The sequence below is a fragment of the Athene cunicularia genome (genome assembly GCF_003259725.1).
Source record: "Athene cunicularia isolate RWA chromosome 14 unlocalized genomic scaffold, athCun1 chr14_part1, whole genome shotgun sequence".
Lineage (NCBI taxonomy): Eukaryota > Metazoa > Chordata > Aves > Strigiformes > Strigidae > Athene > Athene cunicularia.
In genome coordinates this window covers 12,527,027-12,546,053 of record NW_020799118.1, presented here as the reverse complement: position 1 = coordinate 12,546,053, position 19,027 = coordinate 12,527,027, and the positions used below count along the sequence as shown (strand labels likewise).

Here is a 19,027-nt window from a genome sequence, read left to right as displayed (position 1 = left end):
CTGAATATTCAACAGCTTAACCAGAAAGTGCATTTAATACTTGCAGGGGTCTTTTGCTAGGGCAGAGTCCTGTAAGAACTTGCTCATTGTTGTCTTCAGGGCTGTTAGATTTGGTCTCGGCTTTATGATACCGAAGCGTGATCTAACCGTGCTGTTGCCTCACATGAAGAAGGTGGTGCTGTAGTTTTATACAGTCAATACCATCACCTTCAGTGTCAAGCCTGAAATTTTGGAAAGCAGCTGATCATCTGGCAGTCCAAATGCCCTCCAGAAAAGGGATCCCACGAGCAGGTCAGCACCGGCACAGCAGGTGTGAGCTGTCCGGCAGCCTTGATCTGAGCCCCCAGCCGCTCGGCACACGCGCCAAGGCTCGATCTCGTTTGCTTTTCCCTCTGCAATAAACCTGATGTTCGTTGACAGATTCTTTTATCTGCCGCTTTATGGCAGAAGGCATTTTCCACTGTGCCTGCTTTCACATTTAGAGAGTAATTCTATTAGCACTGTTGACTTTAAAAACATGCCAGTATGTGTGGAATTCAAAAAAATAAAATAGAGACAGAAACAATAAATATCTAAGGAAAGGGGCAGCTCCTGCTGGCTGAAATAATCACAGCCCCAGCTTTGACACTGCATTTAGGCTGTGCTTTTGCAAGTGCTTTACAAACCAAATTCAATTAGCCCCTGCAGCGTCGCCAGGAAGAAGAGGGAGGTAATAAGCCTTCCTGGTTTCAAGTGGAGTTGCAAAGAAATGTGTTGAGTTGGCCAAGATCCTGCAGCCAGAAATAGAGCTCAGCACTCCCAAATGTGTGCCTACACCCTTCATCTTTGCAGCCCTGCTCCTGGCCCTGTGTTACGCCCCTGTCCCCCAGCTACCAGGCACCAGCACCCTCCAAAATCACCCACATCACCTAGGAGTGATGCTGTGCCTGCGGAGACGTGTCCAGAGAGGCCAGGTGCAGGAGTACCCGCCAGCGAGAGCTGCTTGAATGCTCCTGAAGCTCAGCCAGGTCTGGGGTTGTTTACGTAAAGCCTGATTCATCCAAACAGGAGGATCCACTGGACTTGAACCGCTGGAGAAAAGCAAACAAGTGAGTCAGGCTCAGCGTAAGCAGTGAGAGTGGCCCTATCCCCCTCTGCTCTGCATGGCCAGTGGCTCCCGTAGCCCCCAGGGCAGGGAAGAGGCAGGTGTTAGTGGCTCGTTATTGGGCATTTCTGCTCCATCCGCTCTGCCAGCAGAGGCTCTCCCTGCCACCAGCACCTCAGGCTGAGGGCTGCACGGCCCCAGGCCTCACCTGATGCAGCAGGGGGCAAGGCCAGCTCTCTCTGCTAGCCGGGTCACAACAGGCACCGGGGCAGAGCTGAGTCAGGGGGGGGAGATGCCAAAACCATGTGCTGGTACAGCCCAGTTGGCTCGAGACCTCTGTGCCACAGAGGCAGGGCCCAGCTGGAGCCCTGCAGAATGTCCATCCTTGCACCAACAGCGACTTCTCAGCTCTGTGTGAGCACCCACGAGTCTAAGTCAGCCCACTCAATGGAGAATGCTGCTCAGCATGGTTTCTTACCCAGCTGCGGGGAAGACGAAGAGGTCTGCAGGTCTCTGAGGATCTTGTGTGGGATGTTGATCAGGACTCTCTTGGGATTGGTACTTCCAATGCCCTCCTGTATGCAGGGTTTCAGTGCTGTGTGGGTGCTGCGGCAGGAGCAGGGTCCCCTGGCAGTGACAGTGCCTCTGACTGCAGGTAGCAAAGGGCTGCGCTGCTTTGGCAAGAAGAGGGTTATAGCATCATCCAGCTGCTTGTTACGGTCAATACCTGAGCTCGAGTGAAGTTTTAAGAGAATCTGACACTCAAGCACTTCAAAAACCTACTGGAACAGCACTTGACCCTTCCTTTTTGGGTTTTCCTGCAGCAGTGAGGGTTGAACCAGGCAGGGCACAGAGACCACATCGAGGCTGACTGTTAGATTCCTTTTTAACAGCACGTTTAAGCTTTGGATCATCTGCAGAATGCTCTGTCTCGTAAGTGTGGGCTAAACAGTGCAGTGGCAGCCGTGTGAGTCACCCTCCTGCACCAAACCTTTCTGTGCCCCCCCATCTCCTGCATGCAGCACTGACCCCAGCCTATATGTGCAGGGGCTGGATGCGACCCCTTGCCCTGACAGCCTTCTCCCCTGCAGAGCAGTCCTCCCAGCACCCCTGCTCTGCACCATGCCCTCGCAGGGATTCGGGCATTTGTGGCGCCGTCTGCCTCGATATTTGCTCTATTTCCTGACAAATGCAGTAACAACGGTTCGGCTTCCCCGAGGCTGAGGGCACCAAGAGGTGGCTGGACCTGTCTGAGCCCATCTGTCTCGCACCTGAGCGTGGTTCCTTCCAGCGCTGACCAACATTTCAAGTAAATCTGACTTGACCGAAGTCTGTCACCAGGCTGTGGTGAAGCTGGAGGGAAGCAGGGGTGGTGCTTCAGCCCAGGTCAGGCTCCAGGGATCGTGGGGGGCCCTGCAGAATGCATCAAATGGCTTTTTGCTGCCATGATCCAAAGTGCCTACCCTGTGCAGTGAGATGCTTACACTGACTTCCAGCAAAAAATAATCCAAATTAGATGCCCAAGTCCCTCAGCCTGACAAGGAGCAGATTCCTGTTTTGAGAGTGTAATGGAGGCACAGGAGATGCCTAAGCTGATGCTCTGCAAACCAACCCATTCCCTTAACACCTGCCTGAATATAAAAATACTGCAGGTCCTCTCTGGTGGTCATCTTTACCTCTGTGGGTTTAGAGGCAGGGTTTTACGTCAGAAAAGCTTGTGTCCTGGGGGAGCTCCCTGCTCCCCCCAGCCGCTTTGTGCTTGTGGGGACCCAGGCCGGAGGGTCCTACAGCCCCACCAGTGTGGGGCTCAGATAAGCCCCTGCCAGCCCCACAGACCCAGGGCTTTGTGCAAACCTCCCCAGTGCCAGTGCTGTTTGGGGAGCGAGTGTTCAGCCCAAAGGCGAGGGCGGGCAGGGTATAATGAAGCATTTTGACATATAAGAAAGCACAGAAATGGGCTGTGGCAGGGGGTGATGTGTTCTTTCTACCAGAACAATCTCGGAGATGCATTGCCAAGTAACTGTGAGAACATATAGTATGAATACCAGGCAATTATCTCACTTAGTGGCCTGTAGTTAAAGCCCAAAAGCATTGTCTAATTGGGCAGGCACTGTTTATCCTTAGAAATAAATGTTTTTGCACCGTGTGAGGTCAAAGAAATTACACTACGATCCAGGTAATAATAATAACCTTGAATAGTTTGCACTCCTGTAATGCCTTTTATCTGGATTTCAGAGCACTTTCTCACCATACATTAATCCTCACCACCCTCTGCGCTATAAGAAAGACTGATGTTATGATCGGTGCACAATAGCACCGGGAGGGACGGAGGAGACTTGCCCAAGGTCAGGGAATGGGCTGACAGCAAAGCTGGGAGCACAGCCCAGGGTGGTGGCAGCTCCCCGGGCTGATGGACCGGCACTGCTCCTCGCTGATTGATGGTACAGCTTGTGCACTGGACATGGAGCAAAATCCTTGCTGGGTTTTGGGGTCTTGCTTGTAAGACCAGTAGAAGTCAGAGATGGCCCTTTGTCCCTCCAAAATTCCCCTCACAAGCTGCACAACATCTTGCTTGTCATTTCTTTTCCAAGCTCCTTTCAGGAGGGTGGAAGGATTATTCTGAGGTAGATAGGAAGCTGGTTGGGTGCTGACAGTTCTGAAAGCTTTCCTCATTACAGATGACAATCACCTATTATCATCATCATCATGCCGATAATTGAGCGTTTTGTAGGCAGAGGTGCTATTTTCTGAAATTCTGAGAAATTCTCTGAACTATGAGATAAGGATGACACTGAGTGAGGGCATTTGGTGGTGGCAGTCGTGATTTTAACATCTCGAAACACCATTACAGTGCACTGGGCTTATTTCCCCATTAAATGGATTTGATCCTATGCACTTGCTTCTTTGTCAAGTGGCATCAGATGGGCAGTTTTCAAATGAGAAAGCCAGAATCAACCAGTTGGGACCTCAAGAGCTGCCTCTTGATGAGGGACGTGGCTGCTGTAGCCTCATTGCAATGCACAAACCTTCCCGGTGGGCGAAGAGCTATTCCCAGAAAAGCTGACGGTCACAGAGTAAAAGTAAACAGCCAACCTATTTGTTGCTGTTTTCTCATTCAGCCGGAAACCCCCTCGTTTGCCTTCACTCTGCATCCCTGGCAGGGATGCCCCATGGCACTGGGAGAGTATCAGTGTGCTAAAGCCCCAATTCCCAGCTTCATGGAGCCTAACCAGAAACCCTCTGTTTGTTCTGTAGGTGATTACTTCGGCATCCTGATGGAAGCAAAAGTGACCAGCTTCCCCTTCAGCATCCTGGATAATCCTATGTACTGGGGCAGCACAGCTGTCTACCTGGGTTGGTCCCTCATGTGAGTACATGCCCTTGCAAACAGCACCGGTCGCGGGGCGAGCGTGGGGTCTGTGCTTGGCAGGGCATAAAGCGCTGGGTTGCATCAAGGGTCAAAGAAGTTCTCGGTGATGGCAGTCAGCAAAAAAAATGGTAGGGAAAGTGCAACATGCCCTGACTTCTCGCTTTCTGACTATTTTTGTGTGTGCAAAATCTTTTGCTGTCATAAAGGACTTGCAGCATTAATTGTAGAAAAATAAATAACGGGCGAGTGCTGGGGAGAGGAAGCATCACAAATGCTCTGCAGCTGAATGAAGTCCTTGGCAGGCTCTGCACGTGGAAAAATCAACAGTCAGGGCCAAATTCACGCCGGGTGTCACTCGGCAGGGGCAGGGCACTGATACTGGGGATCAGTGTGACCCTGTAATTACCTCTGAAGAAAGCAAAACAAGCCAACACACCCTTTCCCCCACTGCATGGTGATAACACTTCCGAAACACTCCTCATGTGATACAACACAGTTTAATAGCCTGCTTAGGAGGAAATGAATAGGCTGTAATTTAGCAGTAAATGAGCAATATACTCTATTCTGTGTAACAAGTTTTATGTGGTTTTCATTTAATATCAGATTTTATTTATTTGCCCAGGAGAAAAAGCCCTGGCTGTGTCACACTGGGAGCCCTCAGAGCATTGCGGGCCTTTATCACTAGATATTTTGCACTGGTGCCACTGAGTGTGACCGCCTCTCTTCTACTTCAGTGGGGAAAATGAAGTGATTTGCCACTTTCTGGTCACCTTTTCAGCCACGTGCGCAGCACTTTCTGGCCCCTGTCAATAAATAAAGCTGATGGTTTCTCTCCTGTCTCCTCTGAGCCTTGCTGCTCTTTGTTCTGCACTGGAAATTCCCCCCGGTGTTGTCAGCGCTGGCTGCATGAAGCCGTTTTTGCCTTCCTGGAGACCCATGACACTGGACGGGGTCTAAACCCTCTGCCTGAGAGCCAGAGCCCGCTCATTGCTGGGGCTGTGGCAGTGCCAGCCGTGGGGTCGGCACCAGCGCGATGGCAGCGTGGATATTGCTGCAGGGAGGGGGGCGGAGCTGGGGCAGGATGAAACCCCCCGCACCGCAACCGGAGACGATCAGTACCACCACCCCTACCACAGCACAGAAGGAGGAATTTGACCAGGGGGAATTATAAGGATATTTTGATTTAAGATCAGCATCAAACTGTTTCCTAGAACATTTGCAGAACCAGCTGAGTCTTCCTGAGCTGTTCCTGTCGCAGAAATCCCTTATTTGCCCCTGTGAGAGAGTAACCTTGCACCTGGTGCACATGCCTTGGTCTTCCACCACAATCCTGGGCAAAAGCAGCCTGAAGCAGCTCAAAACAACAGTGTGATTGCCTCCTTTTTCTCATTAAAAGGCTGCCACCACAAAGGGCAGTGAGGCATGACAAATAATTGCTGTTAACAAATTGCTGGAGCTGTGTAAAGTGGCACCAGGACACCACCCGCCTGCCCTGGGGAAGCTCTGCGCAACCCTTCATGCAATGAGTTTGACTATTTCTCTTCCCTGGGATCTCAGCTCGTGTTGCTGAAGGGTTTTTTTGGAGTCCCAGGTCTTTTCTGAGGTCCCAGGGCTTTCAGAAGATGTTTGGTGTCTGCCCTCGGAGGCCAGAGCTAACATCCCAGCTCGGTGGCAGTGGGAGGGATGCTGGAGGAATGTGTCTGCCCTCTGGTTCTGGTCAGAACTGAAATGTAGAATGTATCTGTCCTCCCTCAGTGATGTGTCACACTCCATATCATGTTATCGGAGCCCAAAGGATTTTCAGGATTTTCATCTGTAAGGGCACAGAGCACATAACATAAGCGAGCCTGGCTGCACACCAGCCAGCCTGCCTTACAACTCTAGTCCAACCTTAAAAGCATTGCATGGGGCGAGAGCTGCTCTTTTCTCCCTGGCAGGTTACTGCAGCTGTCCCTGGTTTGGATAATGGCAGCTCTGCAGTCGTCAAGAACATGTCTGTCAAATACACCTCCACCAGTCACCATGAAAACAGGAGCTTCAGGAAGGGGCAAAGCAGGTGTCCCACATCCAACACCCAGGACCAGTGGGAAAGCATGCAAGCGCTGACCATGGCTCCTTGCAGACAACCCACAGCCATGGGGAGCTGCAGCAAGGGTTGGGGACAGACAGACTTCCTACCCAAAAAAAGTCCTACCAGGATCACAGAACCTTTGTGGTTGACTCTTTGTTGACCCTGCTACAACACAAGCTGTTGCCTGATAAATAGGTCGAGCTTATAAGAGGAGAGAAACAACTCACCCAAGTGCTTCTCATCGCCCGCATCGAGCAGCCTCGTTTCTCCTGAAAGACAAATAGAGCATTAGCTGTTTGGGGACAGCTTTGTGTATCTTTGGTAGGGAAGTGTTTTAACTCATGGCAACAGGCTGTGTAAATCAGAGCTGGCACTGCAGCCAAATGATGCAATTAGAGGTCTTGCTGTCAACAAACAATCATGCAAATTTGTTCTCTCTGATAGGAATCAAGGAAGAGACATGACTAAGCATGTAATAGCAGGGGGTTGGGAGAGGAAAAGTTGCCCGATGCTTCCTAATGAGGGAAAAACTTAGTGCAAAATGGAAACAGTGAAAAGGTGGAGATTTGTGTGTCTCTCCAGGAACTGATGTGGCCAGGCAGTACCTGACAGCAGGTCCAGGACCAGGTTTAGATAGTTTAGTCTCTGCTCTGAAGGCATGTTTTCCTGACAAGACCAGCCTTACACAAGACTTGCAGGATGTTTATCCTCACCAAGGACCAGCTAAGTACTTTTTTTTTGCTGACAGCCAGCTCTTGTTCCCCTCAGCTGAGCTGTGACCAGCAATTAAAGGCAATCAGCAGTGTCCTACTTAACGCAGCACTTGAAGCCATTAGCCGGAAGCCCAGGATGCAGAAAGGGTGTTTTTGGTGGGGGCTGGTGTTTGTGATGAGCCAGATGCAGCCAAGCTCTTTGCTGGGGAGATGGGGCCAGGACCTCCTGGGTGCCGGGTTAGTGAGTGGGGAGTAGATACTGCTATGGCTTCTCTCACCTGGAGGACTTTGCAGGCTTTGGGTTGGTCTCAGCAGCTGGTTTGGGGAGTGTAACCCATCCACTGAAATCCTGGGGCCTTAGTAAAGCCCCTGCTGCCTTTGCTAGCATCTGCAAACACTTTCAGGCCAAGCATCAAAGAAGTGTCGTCACGTGGGCAGCGCAGGTTCGCAGCTGATGTTGATGTCTCTTCAGAGCAGGAGGTGATTGGGATTTTTTGGTCCCGATTCTTTGGCCGTGGTGCTAAAAGGAACAGCCATCCCTGTTGCATCTGCAGCCCTGGAGCACCTCTGCCTACCACCAGACAGTGCTGTGGGTGCCATTGGTCCCCCATGCTGTGCCCAATGACCTCTTTTTGGACACCATTCGGCTGGGCCTTGGGGATGAGATAGAATGTGTTTCTAAAATGTCTTGAAATGGGTTTAAATGTGAAGCGAGCCTTCATACACCCAGCTCTGGTGCAGCACCCACCCAGCACCCTTTGCAGGGCAGGCAGGGACCTTTTCCATCCCTTTCCATCCCCAGCCCTGCGACAGCCCAGCCGCCGTTTTGATGTATACGGTACCATACGCTGCTCTGTCTGCCAGGTGCCTCCTGCGCCCTGGGTGGCCCCTCTTTCTGTGCACATCAGGCATTTCCCTTATAGCCCTGGCACGGAGCCACAGCCATACGTAAGCAGCTGCTCAGCTATTAAACAGCCTTATAATCTCAGGACTTAGCATCAAAGCAGAAGCTCTCTTAGCAGAGACGTGCAGGGATCAGACTTAAAAGAAGTCGCCAAAGTAGGCTGGGGAAGAGTCTTTGCCAAGTAACATCTGTCTAAGACAGTTAACATTAAGTACAAAAAAACCCCACCCTTTTGTTCGCTTCTGTTTAATGAGCAAGAGAGTGCTCACTTGGAGCCCAGCGTCTCATTTCGCTTTCTAAACCAGGTCTTGCATAAGCCCATGTACTTACCTGATCTTTTCCTTCTCTTTCAAAACAGACATGCAAGCCCAGCTGGCCTTTTGCTGACAGCTGTAGTGGCAATTTCCTACACAATCGCAGTGCTGTATGAGGGGTGAGTAGCTTTGCAAAACCAGAGAACTTCTAATTATTTCTACCAGCTTTAACTCCCGAGGTTTCAGGGAACTGCAGAAGTAGAGATGTTTTTTCCAATTAATTCAGCAGGGAAGAAGGAAAACAGAGGATTGTTTTTCAATTGTTTTGATAATGGGCAGCTTCCTCTCTGAAACTATTTGCTGAGTTCTAGGAACATTTATGCATTTGTTTATTTTTATCAAAATGAGATCCTTTTTTCTTTTGGGAGCCTGATTCTGTCTATACAAGAACAATAAGGAAGGCAGTGAGAGGACTCATTGTGCCATCTGAAGAGACCCTGCAAGAAGAGCTTGCCTTTTGTAGTTTCTTAGGTGGGCTTCTCTGATATTTCACACCACAATAGCCTGGCAACCCAGGACGGAGCAGCCCATAATTGTTCCCAGAAGCAGCAGTTTTACTTCAGCAGTGCAAGGTCTTTTGTATTTGGGTGGGAGAGGAGATGCAGGGGGCCACGGCCAGTCTGAATGCAGGGGGAGTCTGAGCGTGTGCTGAGCAGGGATGGTGCTGGGTGGGAGCAGCTTAGAGCCACTCCACAGTCCAGAGAGACCGAGCTGAGAATTGCCAAGGAACGGGAACAGTTGGGCTGTGCCAACCTGCGAAGGGCAGATTTTCTGGGCCAGAAAGGGAGCATGCAGTTGTCTTGATTTTAATTCTTACCCCCTTCTTTTGCCCCTCTTTTGTGTCTCTGCCCCCTTTCTCCCCAAATTTCCATCCTCCCAACCACAGGCCTTTCACAGAGGAAATATATCGACGGAAACAGAAGGGCATGAAGAACAAGTAGCAACAGGTATGTTTGCTGATCGGTGTTTCAGTGACAGGGGCTGCTTCGCTGGGCTCCCCCACCTACGAGCGCGTTAAATGGGGATGGAAACACCACCCGCCCTCCCAGCACACCCCTGCCCAGCCCTGCCCTTCCCCGGCTCCTACAGAGCCCTTCCTGCACTTCTCGAAAGATTTGAGCTTCACAGCTCTGCAAAAACCCAGGTAGGGAGGCTTTACACAACGATGGTTGTGTCCGCCTCTTGGCAGTCCACCAGCAACCCCCAAATTGGGTTGATTAGATACTTGAGAGTCAGCACAAGGGAAAATTGCTGGGGAGCTTCGAAGCTCCAGGCGCAGTCTAAATCAGACAGAAAAAAGCAGCTATTGGCCATGGCAGGTGCTCCAGCAAGCAGCAGGGATGGTGCGAGAGGGCACATGTGCCTGAACACCCCATGGGGAAACCAGGCATCCCTGCTCCAGGCTGCTCCGTGCCCGCACCCGCAGCATTTCTGCACAAGGGGCTTGCACCAGCTGACCCCAGAAACTCAGCCCAGGCTTGCTTTTTGGGCCAAAAGCTTCTACAAAAGCACAAGTTCCTGCCACAGGCTCCTTTCCCTGGGGTTAAATGCCACCCTAGAAAGCCCTGGCACATGTGCCTGCTGGTGGCTGGAGAGGCTGGACAAGCCCACAGCTCTGCTGAGGCTTTGGCAAAGATGCTGTAGCAGCAGCGAGATCCCTGACAGACTCTTGTCTCTTTGCCTTTTGCAAAGCAGTGTCTCGGATACCTCGGCACAGTGTGCCTCTGGTCCCCACGCTGTCTGATTTGCCCGTTTTCCTACTGAGATGTATCCTACTAATTTGCCCAGCAACACTTAATGAGCCAACTGAGCACCCGGTGGTATTTGGAAGTGATCAGAGGAACAGCCCGAGCATGGCGGCACCTGGAGGTCCCTGTCCCCAGGTCCTTATTCCCCATTGCTGGGTCACTGCAGCTCCTGCCGTGAAGGCGACGCTCTCCCAGGAGCTGCGTGGCTCAGGACCTCCCGACCTCTCCTCCCGCACTTATTATTAGAGATCTACAGGGGAAAAAGCAACCCAGCTCCAGCCCCGAACTGGAGGGCAAGCAGAGGAATGATGGAGACACTGGGGGCCTTTTGGAAGCAAGCTCTGAGCGCAAGGAAGCTCTGGCTCTGGCTGATCCTGATGATCATCTGAAGATGCTGCCAGAGAGCTACGGGAAGCAAATAAAAGCTCAGGCAAAGCCACAGAGAGGGCTCAGGAACACCTGAGCTGTTCACACACAGTTGGAGAAGGAAGAGGGGAAACTGCTGCAAACTCAACAAAAAAACCTGCTGCAAACCCAACAGCAAAACCCCTCTTTCTGGGAGGGGGAAGCTGCCCTGTCCAGAACTGTGATTTCCCATCGGTACAGGGCCCTGGAGCATCTCTGCCCTGTTCGCAAAAGGCTTTAAGAAAGATGAAAAACACGTAGATGTGGATGAACAACCTAAATCACTGCACGAGGGGGATGGAGGGCATCCCATGGGGAAACCCCAGCATGGAGAAGACCAAGGAGAAGAGTCAGTCTCCACACAGGCCGTGCAGATATCCCATCCCTGGACCCCCTCCACACCCTCCCAGCCCTTCCTTTTCCCCAGGGGCCACGTGAGGGTCCTGCCTTCCCCACCACCCAGTGCCTTCCAGCTATTTTCACTGCCTTGCAGGGGCAGTGGGTGGCAGGGAGGGGAAGAGCTGCTTCTGTCTTCTGCCCTGTGCAGCAGCTGGGTACAGATCTGCCCCTCTGCCCCTGCCACCAGCCTCGGTGAGTCCCAAAGAGCCCAGTGCTGGATCCTGCCCTGACGGGAAGATCCCAGGGGTGATGCTTCAGACTCAGGCTCAGTGTTTATAGATTCCCAGAACAGTTTGAGAAATAAGCTGTAAATGACCAAAAAAAAAAAAAAAAAGAAGCCGTGTCAAGCTGCCGGCAGTGGCTTTGGAGAAGGGGAGCTGCGCCGCTGCTGGCTCCTGTGCCGACACCAGGATGCAGTGCCACGTCTCAGCGTCGCGTTGTCCCCTCTGCAGAGGAGGGTCCTTCCTTTTCTCAGTGTCACCTCTGCGAAACAGTCTGATTTCCCTTTGCTTTTGCATGTTGTAATTCACCCTTTGGGCATTACTCAGCAGGAATTAAAAGCGTTGGTTTCTTTACAGTCCAGCCTCCATTTCCTTCAGCCAGGCTCAGGGGTGCCCTGTTTGTGTTTCACCGCTTCAGAACCACTACATGGGGATTTATTTTTTTTTATCACCATCTCAAACGACCTTCCTCTTAAAGACTTGGGCATAGTATTTTATTTTTAGATAAGTTTCCACATCCCCTTCACAGTTAATGTTTATAGATGGAGGCTAAAACAGACCAGTACCCATAGCAACCAGCAAGGAGAGGATACATTGCAGTATTCAGACAATTTATGTCGGAGTTACCAGTCCTGGCTCAAAGTCTCTGATGTAAATAAATTCAGATTTGTTGGTAGGTGAAATCAGTATTTACCGAAGAGACATGTGCTCGTTTGGGAAGAATTGCTCTTAATGAGAACGCAGCAAGGGCTGTATTCGTGCTGTCTCATTCCCAGTCTGGAGACCATGTACACCTTTCCCTGTCCCCGCTGTGAGGCTGGGGGGACCCCATTTGTACCATTCCCATCCAGCCAGGATCAGCCCCTCGAGATGCGTGTCTGTCATCAGAAACCCCGGTGATGGAGCCGCTTCCCCTCACGTGCTCACAGCATCCCAGAAAAACGGGGGGTTGGTGTTCTGGGACCAGCTTCCTGGATTCCTTCTCTCTTGATACACCATTTCAAACCCAATCCTTCCCACTTCCCAGTCGCTCTGTGTCGGCTTTGCATGGCACAAGGGTTTTATCTGGGACTATGCCAGATTTATCCCCAGTTTTAGTAGCTCTTTCCACAGCAGCCGGTGTGAATTAATGTGTCGCTACATTCACAGAACTGGTTCTGGCTGCCGTAGAGCTGGAGTTTGACGTTTCAGAGGCATCTGCTCTGTTCCCGAAAGCAAACCTGAGCTGGAAGGTGATGTTCAAACCCATCTTCTGGGGTCCAATTCTACCTTTCTCCCCCTGGGGTGGGGGTTTGGCCCTGGCCAGGCCCATTCCCGGCAGTGCTGTGCTGCTCACCGGTGCTGTGGAGAGGAAAACAGAGACCCTTATTTATATTGTTTTATAGTATTTAACAACAAGGGATTAAGGGACTCTCCCCAGTTCTAAGGAAAAAAAAAGATTCCTCTCCAATGACCTAATATTTCTAAGAATTTGAGAGTACAGAGGGTGGGGATGAAACCTTCAGGCTGAGCATGAAGCACTGGTGGTGTTGGAGCTCTTTCCCCTCTTCCCATCCTCAGGGCCAGTACCTGGCTGTGGCTGGGCCATGTCCTGCACCTCGAGGCCTCCAGGTCAGGACGTGAAACTCTTGTTGCTTCCGAAAGAGAACCCTGCACCCTTGGACCCCCAGGACCAGCCGGTTAAAGCCCCGGTGCCGTGCCAGCAGGGGCAGCCGCATCCCTCCGGCTCTCGGGGAGGCCTCAAGGGCCAAGCGAGGTCCCTGGAAATGTGGTCATGGGTCCATTTTCAGAACTTCGTGGCTTCCAAATCCAGTGTGGGGCTTGCTGGGCCCGTCGGAGCTTGGAGGAGGGGATGGTTGCAGTCTTGGGAAATGCTGCACGTGAGGCTGCGTGTCGATGCCACAGATAATGCCTGCCTTGATGTTTGGGGACATTTCTCCTGAGCAAACACTGGGAAAGGAGAAAGTAGTTAAATCTTAACTCCTGCCTGGCAGGGACAGACAGGCCACCAAGTCCATCACACCACACTACCTCAGGTCACCCTGTCCTGCCGCACAGCCCCTGGCTGTGCCCGCCCTCGTGCTCCACCCAGGTTTTCCCCACATTGCCGCTCACGTGGCTCCCTGGCACGTGGCTCCCCTTCCCGAAACAGCATGTGATATTTTTTTTTTAGGGGTGGGGAGATCACCCATCCAAACCCAAACCACCCCAGCGATGGGCACGTGATGCGGTGCCAGCTCCAGGCTTGTGGGATGCTTCATCCAGAGACACTTTGGGAGGTGCAAGTTGTATCCTGAGGTGCTTTCCCCGAAGGCAACCTGATGGCAGGGACATCCAGAACCAGGAACATGTCCCCAAAGGCTCTGCCCTCCATTGTGACCACCTGTAACCCCACGCCCGTGTTTGCTTTCGCCCAGTGAAGCTGCACTACCTTCACCCAGGGGAGCGGTGGCCCTTACGTGGCAAATAAACACGATTAGCCAGGAACAGAGAATAAATACATGGCGCAATCAAGACAGCATGTGTGGATTCAGTGGAGGGATGGAGAAGTCACAATTCCCATCAGGATCCTGCCAGGCCCGGCTTGCTGAGTCTGCACTTCTGCTACTTGGGAAGATGGAGAGAAACAGGGGGCTCGGGGCTCAGAGGTGGCTCCCACACCCCCGTCCTGATGACGAGGTTGAGCCTCTACACGGTCATTCGATGGGCAGAGGAGATGGGCTTGTCTGGCAGCAATTGGGATTTGATACAAAAGTAAAGATGAGTTTTGAGCACAGGCGCTACAAGAGCTTTTGGGGGCAGTTTGAGCACTGACTGTTTTATTGGGAACCCCTTAATCCAGAGAAGGCAAATGGGGGAGACGACAGGATTTATCTTTACAGGGGAATAAACCAGCCTCCTCTATCTCTTAAGGCACAGGGAAAGCAGTCTGGGCTTTAAATGGTCACAAAGAAACGCAATGGGAAGACTTCCCTGGCAGGAAGGTGTTTCCAGGTGGGGAACCACAAGTGTTGGAGCTGCCTGGGGCAGGACCAGGATCCGTCCTGCCAGGGCTGAGCCCCATGGGCACCGCTGGCAGGCTCCTGCTCTGGGGTCTGCGGGTGCAGGCAGCCCCCCTCTCATGGGTGCCCAGGGGATGCTTCACAATGACCCCCAGCACTGGGAGAGCAGCAGCACCCAGTGCCCACCGTTCCCCTGGCCCTTGGACAGCACGGAGACGTCATCCAACCCATCCCAGCCCACCTCCGCCCTCCATCCCGGAGGCCTTTACGCACAGAGCTCCCACTATGTGCCAGAGGACAAGTTCTGAGGCTGTTTTCTTTAATTTGCAAACTAAAAAGCCGTCCAGGGACAGCCTGGAGAGCTGGCCATGCTGCAGTGCATCCTTCATGGATCTTATTTCAAAAAAAAAAAAAAAATCCCAGGAATGTGCTGCTTTTTCCATGTTGCCTTTTCTTTGGAAGGGAACTGTTTACCAAGCAGCTCCTTTCTGAACCAAGGTCGTAGGAGGGAGGCAGAGCAGCCAGAGCCCCCTGGGAAGGAGCTCTGCCTCCAGTTTTGTTTTGCTGCTGCACCAGGGCTGAGCACTTGTGGGAGCCTTGAGGGTCCTCGGTTTGGGCACCGGCAGAGTGGGGCTTAGCCCTCGCTCAGCTCAACCTCCACCAACCCCAACACCTTCACCCACAGCCTCAAACCTTGTGCTGGCCTCAGCCCCCTCTGGACCCCACAGCCGAAGCAGCGGGGGAAAATGTGGGACCTGGGCATGAAACACCTCCAAGCTCCAAGCCCTCAGCACTGGCTATGCATCCCTCTGCCATCTCCAGCCTGTCACTGCCTGACCATCTTCCTGCCTCCTCTTGAGCTTTTATTTTTGTCCTATAACCCCAACAGCCTTCCCTATTTCCACGGAAACCCTCCTGAAATCTGTAGTAACGCATCCACCGGGGATCACTGAGCCTCCCTCTCCCCTGTGCCCTATATTCCCAGCCCAGGCGCTGCCCATCTCCGGTTACAGGTGACATTTCTCTCTAATCCCAGGGAAGCTACTGCTCTTTGGAAGGGAGCAGAAGGTGACGGAGTTTGGGGACATGTCCAGGACACACAAATGCCTTTGTCCATGCCAGATGCTGGCGGGATGCTGCTTCCCCCAAGCAAATGGTGGGCAAGAGGATGGCATGAGATGGGATGGAAACTGGGAGCAGAGGATCCCCAGGGTGCCCCTGACTTGGAGAACCCCAGCTCTGCTCTGCGTAGCTCTTGACCCAGCTGGGCCACATGGTTATCATTAACGATGAGTTAATGTCACCTCAGTGCACTCAGAGAGATGTTTCCATGGCAGGCGAGTGGGGCACCATCCCCAGGGTGGCTGGGCAGCAAAGCCAAGTCCCCAACCCCAGCTCTCGCCACGTGCTCGGCTGCCCAACACGTTTTTGCTGCTGTAAGGAAAGCAGCAGCACCAGGGGATCTGCTGGAGCATGCAGCTACCCCAGCTTTGCCCCGCAATATGGGTGTTCAGCCCTTGCCGCAGGTTTTTGGCAAGTTTATTGCATCAAGAATGGGAGGAGAAGATGCAGAAAGTCTGGAGACCACAGCACGGCACGAGCCTGCTCCGGGAGCTGCTTTGTGCTGGGCACAGGGATGGCATCTCCAAGGGAGCTCTCACCGCCCCTTGCCTGGATGACTCAAGGAATTGGGATTTGAGACATGTCTCAGGCTTTCAAGTTCTCTGTTAATCAAATCCCAAATGCTAAAAGGAATCAAGAGACATGAAAAGTGTTGCTAAAGAAGTAGGAGGTGGGGGAAGGAAACAAATAAACCCACCCCCCCCGGTCCCCAGTGACAGAGCAACCCACTTCTGCATCATATCTCATCTGGGAAAAATTATATGTTGTGAATTACGTGCTTCTTTTGAAAAGCCTTAAAGGAGATTTAATAAAATGAGACAAGCTAATAATATAGGGAATGAATAGCAACCCTGGATGCTGCATCTTGATTTAATCAGATGCTTTTCCCCAGGGGGACAGGAAAGAGCTATAGCTAAAGCCTGCCATCCCTTCCCTACCCAGCTGCTCCCCTCTTCCTCCAGCCTCTCGCTCCTTCTCCCATCCCAGGGGAGCAGCCAGGGCAGGATTTGGGGTCCCCCAAGACCCTGCTGTTCACCAGCAGCCTCTGGGAAACAGGCAGCCCACGCTGGTTATTGATGAGCAGGCTAACAAGCAGCACACCGGGGTGCTGTACGCTGAACAGGGAGAGGGTCCCTGTCTGAAGAACAGGTCCCTGTCCTGGGGGAGAAAAGCAAGAACTGGGGAGCCAACAGAGTGGGACTGGGGAGCAGGCTTGGCTCCGGGTGCGTACTCGCAAAGCCCCAGCCTGGAGCCAGGGAATGCCACGTGCACCTGCGCCGGGGCCAAGCCCTTGGTAGGATGTGAAGCATCTTAACAGCAATGATAAGGAGCTCCTGTCCGGTCTGCTCCTCTCCGTGGCCTGGGAGAGGCTGCAGGGTCTGAGCGTGCCGGGGCAGGAGAGGCACAAACGTCTGTTCCAGTCTTGGCTTTTTCACCTCTTGGACCCGCAGGACCCAGCTGGGAGCTGAAGCCGGCTCAGCCCCGGGGGTGACGGTACTTTCCGGCTCCACAGCACGCTCAGAAATCAAAGTCATGTTCTGATGTAATTGTTCGTTTCCGAGTATCCCCCCACCCGCCTGTCCCTGGCCAGGCACTGCGATACACACTCCTGCCTCCTGGTACATTTTGCTTCCTACATTTTTGCAGAGGCTGGGGCTGCTGTGAGCTCTATTTTGCTGCTTGCACAGTTCGTTCAAGTCAGACCCTGGGGAGCCGCATGTTCTGTCGCTGGGATGTTTGTGTGACTTTCGTGGAATTTCCTTTCCTCAGCCACTTGGTTGTGGCCGCTGGGCAGGTTTTATTCATCAGCAGGTGGCTGGTAAGCCCGGGAGAGTGCAAATAGGCAGAGAAATAGCAAGAAACAGGGGATTGATTTGTGCTGAAGATGTTTGATTCCATTCAAGGTGCTTGCAGTCGCTGGGTTTCATGCACAGCAGCCTGACTGCAGCTCTTGCTGTACCGAGCAGCTGCGTGAAGGAGTCTGTATCCTCCAAAACTGGGCAAAACCCCCCACAAATGGCAGGGTCAAACTGCACAGGTGGTACGGCAGCCGCGGGGGAAAATGCTATTTTACCTGCCCCTGCTTAAAACCTGGGCTATTTGCAGTCAGGTCAGAAATAGGTGGTGATTTTTAACAGCGTCATAACCGTGGGAAGGTTTTTGCCTCGCAGCGAGGTGGGTCCTTTATCATCAATCACTGGCAGCTGGCTACTGGCAAATGTGCTCTGCTTCCACTAGGAGACAAGTTTCTAGATGATCTTGGGGAGACTCAGCCTAATGCCTCGTAATGCTCCTCTCCTTAGGCTCTGCGTGACTGCGAGGCGCTGGGCTCTGGGAGAGCGTGGGCAGCACCCACACCCTCTCCCCGGGAGCTCCCGCAGCCGTCAGCTCTCCTTCTCCATGCCGGGATCCCTGCTCGTGCTCTCGGGGGGTGCCTGGCAGGGTGGCTCCGGCTGCACCCCACACCCCGAAGCCGAGCCCACAGGATCCCAGCGGCACAGCTGTGGTGGTGTGCTCTGTCTTTGCTGTCACCCATGAGCCTTTTGGAGGGAGAAAATGGATTTTCCATTGCTGAAGCCTGTTAACCTAAGAGCAGGCTTCAAGCAGGCTATTTTCACCAATTCCTGGCACTATGAATAGTTGTATGGTTAACAATAAATGCCAATCGAGATATTGGATTTGTCTGTCCCCCAGAGGCTGGCACTTCCTATTCCCCCGTTGTTTTCCATCAACTGCTTAAATTAAATGACCTTTTTTGTTATTTTGGGGCGATACATTTGTGCTCTGTAATCGGCTATTAAACCTCTCCACTGTCTTGCACACAGATCAATGAACATGGGAAACTGTCCCACTTTCTCTCCCCAAAGTGTCCTTGTGCTTCTGCTGCTGGGCAGGATGTTTCCCTCCAGGCAGGGATGGGGCTGCAAAGGGGCTGTTTAAACCCCAGCCCCCTCCCACCCCACAGACCTCCATAAACCTTTGGACAGGGTTTAAATTAATGCCCAAGTGTGAGACCACACTCGGGGGAAGGTGAAAAGCTCAGCAGCATCCGTTTCCTAAGTGGTGCTGATGAAATGCACCGTGCTCCACAGATAAGTGTGTTCTGTCCCTGAGGTCCCTCTCAGTCTTGAACCTTATTTAAGCATCACCTTTCATTAAGGTTTGTTTTGGTTTGGTGGGTTTTTTTTTTGGTTGTTTTAATTAAAGATCCTCACAGGTGTTTTTAATTCAAACTTTCTCACCAGCTTGATGTGAAAGAGGAACGTGGCTTACCCTGGGCCCTGTCTCTCACTGGTGGCCCCCTGGAGACCCCTCAGCACAGCGACCCTCCCCTTGCCCGAGGGCCACTGCACGGGGGTGGCTGGCTCGGGGAGATGCTGGCCGAGCCCGGCACCTCTGCGAGGATGCCTCAGCCCTGGGGGGCTGCCCGGGCTCGCCCTTGCGTCCAGCTCCAGCAAGACTCAGCACCCAGCAAGACCAAGCGCTCCGAGTATCCCTGCTGCCTGCATCCCTGGGAGCATTCTTCTTCTTCCTCCTCCTCCTCCGGGCAGCCCCTCCCGGCCCCACAGAAGCTGCAGGGCCCCGTACAGCGGCTCATGCCCCCCGGCCGAGCTCCCCCAGCCCTGTCCGGGAGAGTCCTGCCTGCCCTGCCCGCTCCTGCCCGCGCTGCCCGG

At 52.8% G+C, this 19,027-nt stretch overlaps 1 protein-coding gene and 1 long non-coding RNA gene across 3 annotated transcripts in view; one reads left to right on the top strand and one right to left on the bottom strand.

Moving 5' to 3' along the window:
* Window positions 1-11,585, top strand: part of PEMT (phosphatidylethanolamine N-methyltransferase) — a 41,056-nt gene extending 29,471 nt beyond the window's left edge. Inside the window, exons 4-7 of one of the 2 annotated variants that reach the window (XM_026859044.1) lie at window positions 4,340-4,451; window positions 8,501-8,575; window positions 9,343-9,403; window positions 10,149-11,585. In XM_026859044.1, the coding sequence (XP_026714845.1) occupies window positions 4,340-4,451; window positions 8,501-8,575; window positions 9,343-9,397 (242 nt within the window). In that variant the 3' untranslated portion in view covers window positions 9,398-9,403; window positions 10,149-11,585. The remainder of the gene's footprint in view (window positions 1-4,339; window positions 4,452-8,500; window positions 8,576-9,342; window positions 9,404-10,148) is intronic. The other variant, XM_026859043.1, reaches the window with a different exon arrangement.
* LOC113485684 lies at window positions 2-8,585 on the bottom strand. Its single transcript, XR_003399472.1, has 4 exons — window positions 8,473-8,585; window positions 6,753-6,794; window positions 1,563-2,497; window positions 2-1,070 (listed from the first exon to the last, which is right to left on the bottom strand). It is a non-coding gene; the product is annotated as an uncharacterized LOC113485684 (long non-coding RNA).
* Window positions 11,586-19,027: the final 7,442 nt, after the last annotated feature.